This window comes from Ictidomys tridecemlineatus, chromosome 7, assembly GCF_052094955.1.
Source record: "Ictidomys tridecemlineatus isolate mIctTri1 chromosome 7, mIctTri1.hap1, whole genome shotgun sequence".
NCBI classification, from domain to species: domain Eukaryota; kingdom Metazoa; phylum Chordata; class Mammalia; order Rodentia; family Sciuridae; genus Ictidomys; species Ictidomys tridecemlineatus.
In genome coordinates, this window is record NC_135483.1 from 79,878,036 (window position 1) to 79,891,745 (window position 13,710).

Genomic DNA, 13,710 nt, shown 5'->3' on the forward strand with positions numbered 1-13,710 from the left:
AAAAAATATAAAATATTTTGAGTAGTATCTACCTACTCAATGTCAGGTTCTGAGGACTTCTGGTATTAATAAAGTCTGGATTTTTTTGAATTTTTTTTCCAACTTATTAACTCTTAAGTTTTTGTTGTTGTTGTTGGTGGTGGTGGTGGTTATTTTTGTTACTGGGAATTAAACCCAGGGATGCTTTACTACTTAGCTGTATCCTCAGCTCTTTTTATTTTTCATTTTATTTTAGGACCGGGTCTTATTAAAGTTGCTTAGACTCTCACTAAGTTGCTGAGGCTGGCCTCAAATCCTTCTGTCTCAGCCTCCCAAATTCTAGAATTACAGGCATGTGCTGTCACACCTAGCTTCCACATATTGTCTAGTATTGGTAACAGTAGAGATTGCTAAGGAATTGATTGACAGGTGCCTATCACTGTGTGTTCTGAAGTAAGAACTGACTCACCTGTTCCATTTTCCCCATGGAATAACAGCCAGTCAGGTGTTAGGGAAATCAGTACTTTTGAGGAGCCCTAAACAAAGACTGGCAATTTTATGGACTCTGGGGTGGATGGGGAATTGTGGGGCTGGGGTGGTGGTGATGAAGGAAAGGGCCAAGAGTCAAAAAGTACTGGGTACAGAGTCATTATGGTACAAGTTTCCCAGTTTCCCTTCCTGCCTCATTTGGAGGTCTCATCAAAGGCCCTAGAAGAGGACCTCTGTCCAAGGGTTCAGAAAGGAGCTGGGAATAGAGGCTCCAGGCTAGGATGCAGGTGTGCAAAGAGCATGGCTGGCCAGACCTGAGCCTCTTACTGCAGGTCCCTTGCAGTGTAGGAGCTGTGGCCAAGTCTGTGCAGGGACAGCAATCCCCCTCATCATGCCAAGGGGAAGCCTGTGTACTGCCTGTGACTAGACCTGATAGATCACATGGAGTTTACCCAGGAGCCAGGCCCTTCAGTAAAATGCCACATTTCTTTAGAAATTGCCTTTGGATTTAAAGATGCTTTTCCAGAATAGATGCTGCATATTAATACAGAATTTCTATACTTTTTCAGGGAGTCCCTAAGGATGAAGTGTTAGCAAATCGATTGCTTCATTTTCTAATGAAACATGTCTTCCATCCCAAAAGAGCTGTGTTTAGACACAACCTTGAAATTATAAAAACCCTCGTAGAATGCTGGAAGGATTGTCTGTCCATCCCTTATAGGTATACTTTTACTTATTTTTGCAATGTTGTTCAGAAATTTAAGTCAAAATATAGCATTTTGTAAATGATGGTTACAATGAAATATAATTATGTGAAGTGATACCAGGAACATTATTTTAAATAGGGTCCATTTATAAGAATATAATTAGCAACTGATAAAAGCCAAAACCTCCAAAGTTATACTCGGAGTGTCTCTGGGTGGTCAGTGCCTCCAGTAGTCCCCTTCTGTCTCTTGGCTTACCTATGCTTTGCCTCATCCTCAGGCAGTTGGTGGGGGCTCTCTTGTTTGCACTTCCCCAGCCCAGGGGTAGCCTATAGGGCATTTGTTTGACTTCTTTTAGATAGCCTGAGACAAGCCAAAACTTTCAAAAAAGTTTGACCATCAACTAACAGATTGGGGCAGCAATTTAAAATTAGAATATAAAAATGAACAAGGGTGGCTGGCGTTGTGGCTCAATGGTAGGCGCTCACCTTGCATGTGTGAGGCCCTGGGTTCAGTCCTCAGCACCACATAAAAACAAATAAATAAAAACAAAGGTGTTGTGTTCAACTACAACTAAAAAATAAATATTTAAAAAAATGAACAAAGGGGATGTTGTGCAAGAAGTAATCTTGAATGTGGGAAAATATAAAGTATTCCTTACACTTTTAGTTGAAAATGAACTTTAGAAAATACTGTTTTTATCTTCCTGCTGTTCATTTCATTGTATGACAATCTCTATTTTTCCTTTCTTTGTGCTTGTGTTTCAGGTTAATATTTGAAAAGTTTTCCAGCCAAGACCCCAATTCTAAAGACAATTCCATAGGGATTCAGTTATTAGGTATTGTAATGGCCAATAACTTGCCTCCCTATGACCCAAAGTGTGGCATAGAGAGTATCAAGTAAGTGTCTTTTTTTTTTTTGCTTTGTTTTTTAGTTGTTAAACTAAAATTGAATTGGATTGTCAGAATGGAACATGGTTTGATTTGATATATGTAAGGACCATGTAAAAAATATCTACTACCTAAAATAAAAATATTTGGTTTAGAGGTTATTTGGGAGAAGAACTTTTTTATCTTTTTTTTTTTATATATTTTTTTGTAGTTTTGATGGATACAATACCTTTATTTTATTTATTTATTTTTATGTGGTGCTAAGCATCGAACCCAGGGCCTCACACGTGCTAGGCAAGCACTCTACCACTAAGCTACAACCCCAGCCCCAAGAACTTTATCTTGAGTGAATGAGGAATTTAGTTTTTTAAAAATATAATTTTAGGGGGGCTGGGGTTATGGCTCAGCACTTGCCTCGCACATGTAAAGCACTGGGTTTGATCCTTAGCACCACATAAAAATGAATAAACAAAATAAAGATTTTGTGTCTATGTATAAATAAAAAATATTTTTTAAAATGTGATTTTTGGGAGCTAGGGTTATAGCTCAGCGGTAGAGCACTTGCCTCACACCTGTGAGGCACTGGGTTCGATCCTCAGCACCACATGAAAATAAGTAAATAAAGATATTGTGTCCATCTTAAAAAAAAATCTTTTTAAAAATGTGATTGAATTTTTCTTGTGTAGGTTTCAGCAGATAAGAGGTGTTACATATTTTATTCTTATTTTTGAAACTAACATTTTTTACTTTTTAGTTAATTAAATTTTTTTTGCATTACTGAGGATTGAACTCAGGGGCACCCTATCACTGAACCATCTCCCCAGCCCTTTTATTTATTTTTTCTTTAAATTTTATTTTGAGGTAGCCTTAAATACATACTCATACAAGCAAGTTGCATTATGTTTTATGTTCATATTTTCTTTTTAAAATGTTTTTATTTTTTTAATTTGTTTTAATGAGTTATACATGAATGCATTTAGACACATTGTACACTTCTCCTGCCTCTGGCTGAACATAGTTCATAGTCACAACAGTAGTGCAGTCATATCTGTATTTAGGTGGTAATGTTCATGTCATTCCAGCATTCCTCCCATCTCCACACCGTTCCCCCACTGCTGTAAAAATTGACATGGCTGCATCACCATAACATGCTGATTTGAAGTCCTTTGGGTACAGACCGTGGAGTGGGATAACTGGGTCAAATGGTGGTTCCATTCCAAGTTTTTTGAGGAATCTGCATACTGAGGAATCTCCAGAGGATTGCACCAATTTGCAGTCCCATCAGCAATGTACTTTTTTCCTCCATCTTTGCCAACACTTATTGTTGCTTGTATTCTTGATATCTGCCATTCTGACTGGAGTGAGATGAAATTTTAGAGTAGTTTTGATTTGCATTTCTCTAATCACTCAAGATGGTGAACATTTTTGCATATGTTTGTTGATCAATTGTATTTCATATTTCTCAATTTGTTCTAGTAGTGTGATAATGAGGATAATTTTTATATTTTGTCAAACATTAGAATGGATTATTTTATGCATACTTATTTTTTGTATTTGTTGTAGATACTTTCAAGCTTTGGTCAATAATATGTCCTTTGTAAAATATAAAGAGGTTTATGCAGCAGCAGCAGAAGTTCTAGGACTTATTCTTCAATATGGTACTGAGAGAAAAAATGTGAGTATGTTGTTCTAAATTAAGTGCTTCCTTTCAAATTCATTTGTAATGATCTTTAATACATGCTATTTGCAACACAGTGGACATCGGCATTTAATAATTTTTTACCCTCTTTCTTACTGTATACCAAATACAATTCTCAGTTTTTAAGAGAGGACATATGACTTTAAACACTGCAATTTTGCCAAACATTTAAAGACTAACAATTAACTTTGCATTGTAAAACTCAGGAAGCAACTATTTAACTAGCCTGCCTTCCTCTGAATTTATTCTCAAGATTTCCTTTTGGAGAAAATTATCCTAAATTATCCTGATCAGATCTTCCACTCGGAAATTTCACAATAATAAATCTGTTATCAGAGCAGGTAATTCTCAGGGGACTTTTTCCAGTTTCATGTGCCCTGCCTACTTTATAGGATTTGAGGAGAACCAAAGTGAGTATTTAAGTACTGTGCAGATTCAGATCAGAGTATTCTGCTAATAGGTAAAATTAATTATTAAATAGATATATATGGCTGCATAAGACACTGTGGGTTGACCACAAGTTATCATTTATCTCAAAGTGTAGCAGAGAGAGAGAGGCTTTCTGCACTGCCTAGCATGCTATCATGTTAACACATCTGCTGCAGGCCACTCAACTTAAGAAGGATAATAAACTCTTTTGTTTCACATGTATAAGTACGAAAGTGGTATAGACAGTGTAGAAAATAAAATAAATTTGGATAATAAAAATAAAAAATAAAGGAGTAAGTAAAGCAGTTCACATTCTCCCTGTCAAGTCACTCTCGGCAGCTCCACACCAAGCTGTAGTGGCTCTGATCACCACTGTGTTTATATGCCCCCTTTTCTTCTGTTTGCTTTATCTGTACTATTCTATAACTTTTTTCTTTACTTGCTAGACTTTGACCCTGTCATCAGATTAAATACTCTTAGTTAAAGGACATATCTTATGCCAGTCAAGCACCCTGCCACTGAGCTACACCCCCAACCCCAAAAGACATCATATGAATCAGTAGGGAAATGCTTGAAATATTTTACACGGGGTTCAAAACCACTGAAATTTGTGGTTAAGGATTTCCCTGGAACATAATTTTAAGTAGTCTCATACTGGTAAATTTGTATTGAAAAACTATCCATTTGATCTTAGTGCCTTTGAAATGTTACTTTCTCCTTTTCTGTCTTTGTGAAGAAGCAGGTGAGTGAACTGTGAATGAAGAAAGTGAACATTTTCCATAAATTCATTCCAGTAGACTCTGTCCAGTACTTGTCTATATTGAGTTCCTACTTTTGAGAACTTGTTAGTTTCAGGCCCAGAAGACTAAACATATCTGTGCCCTTAGAGAGCTGACAATTACAGAGGGGACAGATAATATGCAAATGAGTATTTAACAGTAGATTTGAAACAAATCCTGTTTGAAATTAAAAGCAGCTTCCTGATTCCTGCATAATGATGAGGACAGACCCCAAGGAAACTAAGACTGACATATTGTCTGACTAAGCACAGTCTATCTCAGTCTACATATATGTATCGCCTGGCTTTGGTCTTTATGAATTGTAACTGTCTGTAAGACCAATGGAGAAACAATCTAGCTGCTTCTCCCTAGTTTAATCAAACTGCATAAAGTCCATTTTTTCTTTTTCATCCTTTTGCCTATTTAAAATACCAGTTGGTGGCCAAAGCCAGCCAGCCGGGATCCCTGGCTTGGCTGCTGGTAACACAGTAATACATGGTAAAGAGACAGTGGGATATAGGCAGAGACACAGTATAGGGGCTATTACTTAGAGTAGTTTAGAAACTGGTCTATGAATGTTTGACCAGATCTGAACATTATAAATCATGTCCTAAACTGTATTTGAGACACATTAAAATTAATTTTAGATTCTCAAAGGATTTACTTGCAGCATTTCTGTGTCAGAAGGAGGCGAGGGCATTAAGCAGTTCATAGCACACTACCAATTATGTGGCCTGGTTTCTTCTCATAGGACCTTCTCAAGAACCCTGAGCCTCAGAACTATCTGGTGTTAATACAAACTCCTGATCATTCCCAGTGCTTCCTTCTTCATTCACCTTGCGAACCCAGGTGTAAGAGATAGCACTGGACATCTTCCTTGGGTTCATTTAAATATTCAAGACATACCTTTTTTTCATTACTTAACGTAAGTTTCCATTTTTATGTATTTGAAAGAAACTTAATGTTTCAGGTCTTGGAGGAGTCGGTGTGTGAACTGGTTGTGAAACAGTTGAAGCAACATCAGAATACTATGGAGGACAAATTTATTGTGTGCTTGAACAAAGCAGTGAAGGGTTTCCCTCCCCTGGCTGACAGGTAGGGGTTATGGGATCGGTTGTGGTGGGTGGGGTCAGCAGCAGTCCTCTCATCAGGCTTCTTACCATCCGTTAGGTTCTTGAATGCTGTATTTTTTCTGCTGCCAAAATTTCATGGCGTTATGAAGACGCTTTGTCTAGAGGTGGTACTTTGTCGTGCAGAGGAAATAACAGACCTGTATTTACAGTTAAAGAGCAAGGACTTCATTCAAGTCATGAGACACAGGTGGGTGAACACCAACCCCATGCCTTCAGCTGTTAAGTGGATCATAAACTGTTCATTTGTTTAGATATCTCTTTCAACTCATTAAGCACTTGCCTGTTTTCATGAAATGCATATATTTTGAAATTTAAGAGGAAAAGGTGAAGATGGTATAGGAATGAAATGTAAGCAGAAGGTGGGCCTGCTCACAGACCCCTCTGTCCAGGTGCCTGCAGAGGTCACATCCAAGCCTTGTGTATTTCACTGACAAATACATGAGGTGTCTGTCCTAGGGCATTGCATTGTCAGGCTCTCTTTAGATTTAGAATGTGTGAATTTATGTGTTAAAATTGTTCATTTATTTCCAAAATTGCAGTGTAACATAAAAGTAAACTTAAAAGAGAAAGTTGCCACTGTTATCCTATGTACATGTATGATTACACTACGGAAGTGACTCTGCACCAGATACAGCCAGAGGAATAAGAAGTTGAGCTTCGTTTGTGTCAAAATGCATTCTACTATCATGTATGACTAATTAGAACAAACAAAAATAAAAAGAGAAAGCTGTGCATCACTTAAATTATTTTCTTCTCTATAGTCTTTTTCCAGTCTTCATCTATGTATTTTACACAGTGATAAATTCCTGACATTTGTATAATGTGCCAGTAATAAGGAATATAAATCATTCTCTTCTGATATCCTTCAGTAAATATTTACTGTGTACTGTGTATAAGGCATTAAGCTGAATACTTTAAGGAGTAAAACATAAAAATAGGTGTTTGCTTCATTTAGGACTCAGACTATATACTTCAGTTCGCACCAAGTAGGACTTGAATTTTGGATTTTATGATTTCTCTTTACTTGTATCTTATTTTGTTTGCCACCATCAGGTATTCTTTTTTAAAATAAACTTTTTACTTGGAAGTAATTTTATTTCTTCAGAATAGTTAAAAGATAGTCTACAGAATTCCCACATCTTTCACCCAGTGTCCCCATTTTTAATAATGGTGTAGTTGTCAAAACAAAGAAAGTAACATTAGCACACTACTGATAAATAAATGAAACCTATTTGCATTTTCCTCATGTCTTTTTTTCTATTTCAGGGTCCAAACCATTTTAGCATATTTAATTGTTGTCTTGTAGGTGTAGTATTATAACAGTTTTTTCCCCTTTTTTTATGGTGATGGCAATATCATAACAAATTTTGAAACTGTAGAACACCAGAAAAAAGAAAACATTGTTTGTCATGCTTCGAAAGGATTATAATGTTAAATCGGTGCATTTTAAATTTTTATTATAGAGACGATGAAAGACAAAAAGTATGTTTGGACATAATTCATAAGATGTTGGCAAAATTGAAACCAGTAGAACTCCGAGAACTTCTGAATCCTGTTGTGGAATTTGTTTCCCATCCTTCTCCAATTTGTAGGGAACAAATGTATAATATTCTCATGTGGATTCATGACAATTATAGGTAAACCATACATTGACATTTTATATTTCTTTTTTGAGGGATCTTTTGGGTATATTTAGCAATCTGGAACATAATAAAACATTTTTTAGTCATATAATTTAGCATATTGTTTTCTTATTTTAACTTATTTTATGTATGAGTAGGAAATATTCGGAGAGTGAAATTATTGGTTGAGTTAAAAGTACCCGAGTGTCCTCATAAAACTTATTTTTGTAGTTATCCTTTTAAAATCTGACAAAATTGAGGAGATGCCTCTGCCAGGACCCCACATCCCTGGGAGACCCTCACCTTTCCTGCCCCTTTCCCTTCCCCTTCTGACAGCAGTGACGGGAGTAAGAGTCACGAGAGAACAGGGCAGGTCTGGCCTACACCCCCAGAGTAAGGTGCCCACTGTGCCAATGGGAGGGACAGTCCCATGACAAGTCAGCCTTCTTAATTCAATTCTAAGACAGTGATTAGATTGAACAAAAGAACTAGAATGGAGTATTAATGTTTTTCTTTTTTCTTTTTTTTTTTGCTTTCTCAGAGATCCAGAAAGTCAAACAGATGATGACTCCCAGGAATTATTTAAGTTGGCAAAAGATGTGCTGATTCAAGGATTGATTGATGAGAACCTTGGGCTTCAGTAAGTGTTCCTTTGGAATAATAGGGCCAAAACAATTAAATTTTAGGAGTATTGCTTTCTAGACTAGATTTGAATATATCTCAGTAGTTTTAGAAATGTATTTGTAGTTTCAGCATTTACTCTACATCTTGCATTTCTTAATGTCTAGTAAAAATGTATTTAAAATCACATTATGAAGAGTGTTTGCCTATCGTGTGAGACACTGAGTCTGACCCTCAGCACCACATAAAAATAAATAAATAAAATAAAGGTATTGTGTCCAACTACAACTAAAAAAAAATATTTTTTAAATCCTGACAAATTACATTAAAATAAAACTGGTTAGGACAGAGCACTCTGTACTCAGTGAGTTACAGTGTTTCAAAATGAAGAGAAAGTCTATGAATATCTTACCAAGTACCAAAACATCTAAGAGACATCAACTTTTTAATGTGATTTATCACTGATTTTTTTTCTATTCTACAATTTTAAACTCATTGAGTTTTTAAAAATTATATTTGGGTTCACAGTGGTGCACACCTGTAATCCTAGCGCCTCAGGAGGCTGAGACAGAAGAATCGCAAGTTCAAAGCCAGCCTCAGCAAAAGCAAGGTGCTAAGCAACTCAGTGAGACCCTGTCTCTAAATAAAATACAAAATAGGTCTGGGGATGAGGCTCAATGAACGAGTGCCCCTGAGTTCAATCCCTGGTATCAAAAAAAAAAAAAAAAAAAAAAAAAAAGGGCTGGGAATATGGCTCAGGTGGTAGCGTTCCCTCCTGGTATGCGCGAGGCACTGGATTTGATCCTCAACACCACATAAAATAAAATAAAGATATTGTGTCCACCTAAAAAACTAAAAAATAAATATTTTTTAAAAATTACATTTGAATTTCATAAACATTCATAAATTATAATACCTGAACTGATTTTTTGCTAATGTTGTAAAAAAATTTTGGTAGTAATTTTTGGAGTGAATTGTTGGTAGGGCACCTACCTTCCATGCTTAAGGCCCTGGGTTCAATCCCTATCACCACAAAAAAAAAAGAACTTCCCAGAGAATAGGAGAAGAAAAGTACCAGTTAAATGTGATACATTTTGGGGATATGTGTTTCTCCTTCAACCCATGTTATTTTTTATAACTCAGATTATACTCTTTATATATGTGGTTTCTTTCGCTGTAAAGCTTTCTGTGCCTACCCCACATGACACCATGTGCAGCACCTTTTTTCATTTGCCAGTGTATAAGAATGTGCTTTCTTCCTCTCTGATTTTCAGATTAATTATTCGGAATTTCTGGAGTCATGAAACTAGGCTACCTTCAAATACCTTGGACCGATTATTAGCACTAAATTCCTTATATTCACCTAAGATAGAAGTGCACTTTTTAAGCTTAGCAACAAATTTTCTTCTTGAAATGACCAGCATGAGCCCAGATTATCCAAACCCCATGTTTGAACATCCTCTGTCAGAATGCACATTTCAGGTGAAGTACTTACCTCTGTATTCATATTTTCTTTTCCTGTTGTTTGGCTAGGAAACACCTAATGGCTTAATTAGAAAACTTAATTTTCTTGGAATATGTGCATACTTTATGAGATACTTACATGTGCTGCCCTGCTTCTTGGAAGCTCATAATTGTCAGCCTCACACTGCAATTGGATTTCTTTCCCCCCTTCCTAGTAGTACTCCTGCCTACCCAGTGGGTGCCAAGTTCGTGGTTTCTCAAAGCAGCTGTAACAATCACCATGTGGTACATATAGACAAGGACATTACTGTAGTGGGGCGTCTGAATTGTAACCTAGTTCAGATTGAGGATCCCTTATCTAAAATGCTTGGGATCAGAATTGGTTTGGATTTCAAAAGTCTAGGGGGAGGGGCTGGAGTTGGGGCTTAGTGGTAGAGTGCTTGCCTAGCATGTGCAAGGCCCTGGGTTCGATCCTCAGCACCACATAAAAATAAATGAATAAAGTATAAAAAAATTCTTGGGGGAGCTATATTATGAGATATCTTTGGTTGGGGGAGGGATACAAAATTAATTTATGTTTCATACTCCCCTTATACACAGCCTGAAGATAAATTTATCTTTATAAATAGTTATAGTTTTTTTAACAGGCCTGCATTTTGGCCATGACCTGTCACAGAAAGTCAGGTGTGGAATTTTTCACTTGTAGCACCTTGTTATCTGTTGCTCATGAAGTTTTAGATTTTGTAGCATTTTGGATTTTCCAATTACAGATGTAACCTGTCACCGTGCTGTTAGCACTTTTGGGTACTTAGGAGAATTGAGTCATTAGACTTGTAGAGGTCAGGTTATGGTGACATGGCCATTACTGAGTATGGCATCAGCTTCCTAATGGATAATGTTAATGGGAGGAGGAGGATTTTCTCCCCCAGTAGTGATTCATTTTTGTACTTGGCAAATGATTGTTTTTGAGACTTTTAAGTAAGAAAAGGTTCTTCTTCACTTGCTTTTCACAAAGAAATATGAAATGACAGTACATATCTGCTGATGCTACCATTGGATTTTAAATAGAAATAATTCAGAGTTGCTACAGAAGAATCATTATTTCCTTTGAAACTTTCTTACTTGCAGGAGTATACCATTGATCCTGATTGGCGTTTCCGAAGTACTGTTCTCACTCCAATGTTTATTGAGACCCAGGCCTCCCCAAGCACTCTGCAGACCCGAACCCAGGAAGGCTTCCTTCCAGCTCAGTGGCCCAAGGCTGGGCAAGTACGGGCTACCCAACAGCAGTATGATTTCACCCCTACACAAACTTCAGGTAACCAGTCGCCCAGTGCTATGACTTGTGGAAGCTTCTGTTGCAAGAACACTGACCTTTTATGAGAGAAATGAGAATAGCAAAATGTCATAAAAACCACAAGACAGATGTATTAGTCAAAGGAGAAAAGAATGGAAGTCCCAGAAGAGCTTCTCAGAGATAGAAAGTAGAGGGGTAGTTGCTGGAGGCTGAGGAAGAGGGAGATGAGGCACTATAGTGGGTATAGTGTCAGTTTTTAAGAGGAAAATGGTCTAGAGATGGATGTAATGATGTGAATGGGCTTAGTGCCTTGAACTGTACACTTAAAAAATGGCTCAAATGGTAAACATTATGTATGTTTTACCACAATGTTTTTAGAAAGGAGAATAGGATTATTTCTGACTAAAGGGATAGTTTCACTAAATGTTTGTTTTGGTTTGGTTTTCTCCAGAAAACTATTTGTGTATTGAATTTAAAACATCTTATCTTACAAGCAAAGTAGAGCTAAACTAATTTATTTACTGTGTTAATAATGTATTAAACTTGTTCTTTCTCAAATGGCTTAATTGCTTCTTTTGATAAACAAAATATAAATTATAGAGTAAAAATCTTAACTTTATATAAACACTCGAGCATTTTTCCTTCTATACAATTGTGTTTTCACATTCTATTATATCTGGAAATAGGATGAATTTGAATAATCACAATGAAAATTCTGCAACACCAATTTTAGGAACAGTGGACTTCTAGCACCTTATAGGAGATACAAAGTATCATGATCACAGTGGACAAAGGAGTACATTATTTTACAAGCGTAGACACTGAGACTCAAGTATCTGAACTACCCTGGGTTGCACATTGGGGAGCTGGCCGAGCCTCTGTCCAATGTCTCAGGTGGCTACAGAAGCCTGAATGCTGCTGGGTGTGCCCCAGCAGGTTTGCTGCCCTGTACAGGCTAAGCTGTGGTGCCAAGAGTCCTCAATGCTCTGATCATATGTATTTGCAGACGGAAGAAGCTCGTTTAATTGGCTGACTGGGAGCAGTATTGACCCAATGGCAGATTATACGATCTCCTCTTCATCTGATTCATTGTCTTCTTCCTTGTTGTTTGCCAACAAGAGGAAGGAAAAGTCACAGAGAGCTCCCTGGAAGTCAGTGGGACCTGATTTTGGGGGAAAAAGGCTGAGCCTTCCTGGGGATGAGATGGATAACAAAGTGAAAGATGGTAAGTAAGCTTGCTGAAGCATGTTTAAAATAGTTTACCTTGTAAATTACTGCAGAATTTCTGAGTGTATCCCCATTTCCTTGTAGTCTGTAGTTAAGCACATTAAAATTCAATTCAGTAAATGTTGTCTGGGCACTTACCATGTTAAAAACATTGTTTTTTAGATGTTCCAGAAAAACTCTTTAAAATTGGGAATAACATCCTTTCATTTAGTGACTTTCTAGAACATTAGGATGGGTTCAACAATACATTGGTGATCATCAAATGAGGTAGAATTAATAATCCACATCTCAAAAGTGAAAGAATTTAAATCCAGGTAGGGAATGTTCAGAAATACTGGGTGAAGGAGGAGCCTGAGAGCCTGGGATGCAGGAAGGCAGAAGATGAAAAGGAGAAAGATGGAGAAGCATGCAGTGTGTTTGGCAGGAGGGAGGGAATTAGAGCAGTTGAGTGAATGTTTACAGAGAGCGGACTCCATGCCAAGGACACCAGGGCCCTCCCTAGTTCAGGAAATGGGTGCTCTAGGACCTGAGTCTTGGTGAAGGAGGCGAAGAAGGAGACAGGCTTATGGGAGATGGAGTGAACTTTGGGAAGTAGCCACAAGATGAATTAAGCAGAGGCAGCAAGAAAATTCTGACCCTTTCTGAGAGAGATTTTTGGGGACAGCAAGTGGAATGAGGAGAACCAAGAGGCAAGGCAGGGGTATCATGATCCAGGGTCTTGGCTTAAAGGTGGGTGGGGTGGCCCCCAATAGCACAGTGGAATGCTGAGGCGGACAGTGGAAAGTTGGGCAGGCTTGTAGAACCAAGGCCAAGAGGGTGGGGCAGAGGGGAGTTTAGCTCTTTATGAAACTTGCAGCTCTCCTGCAGAGTGGAAGTCCAGAGGGAGAAAATGTGCAGCAAAAAGATCCCAAGACAAAACTCAGGGGTTATGCAATATATACATTTAGATTTATAGAAGATTAGGAGCATGAGTAAATTCCTTTATTTATTTGTATCAGAGTTATATGTGCATATCATTTGAAGAGTCAGACACTTCTCAAAAGCTTGTTAGAAGAAACAGCAACTCTGCATATTGTCTTGTCAGAGGCAGCCATTTATAACCCACTTACCTGAGTTTTGTTCTTCCGTATCTTCAAGCTTTTTGTTTCAGTATTAGTTATTCTCATCTGGTTTTATATGATAACCATTTGAGGATTGGCCCTTCTCCCTCACCCTGCTTATCACAAAGACTCAGTCATGTCCACCAATGTTCTATCCTCCTGCTCAGTTGTGTCACCTAGTCCTCATTTCATCAGTATTTAGTGTTTTCCCCTTATTTTGACTATGTGGTATTATTTGTGATTGGGCCACAAGTAACACTATGATTTTTTCTTTCTT

At 37.5% G+C, this 13,710-nt stretch overlaps 1 protein-coding gene across 5 annotated transcripts in view; it reads left to right on the top strand.

Moving 5' to 3' along the window:
• Prkdc (protein kinase, DNA-activated, catalytic subunit) overlaps window positions 1–13,710 on the top strand; it is a 164,080-nt gene that overhangs the window by 91,083 nt on the left and 59,287 nt on the right. For all 5 annotated transcript variants that reach the window (XM_040294077.2, XM_040294078.2, XM_040294074.2 and 2 more), the window contains 10 exons: window positions 1,038–1,189; window positions 1,940–2,071; window positions 3,626–3,737; window positions 5,940–6,064; window positions 6,140–6,289; window positions 7,566–7,739; window positions 8,266–8,364; window positions 9,620–9,827; window positions 10,938–11,127; window positions 12,113–12,331. In XM_040294077.2, the coding sequence (XP_040150011.2) occupies window positions 1,038–1,189; window positions 1,940–2,071; window positions 3,626–3,737; window positions 5,940–6,064; window positions 6,140–6,289; window positions 7,566–7,739; window positions 8,266–8,364; window positions 9,620–9,827; window positions 10,938–11,127; window positions 12,113–12,331 (1,561 nt within the window). The remainder of the gene's footprint in view (window positions 1–1,037; window positions 1,190–1,939; window positions 2,072–3,625; window positions 3,738–5,939; window positions 6,065–6,139; window positions 6,290–7,565; window positions 7,740–8,265; window positions 8,365–9,619; window positions 9,828–10,937; window positions 11,128–12,112; window positions 12,332–13,710) is intronic.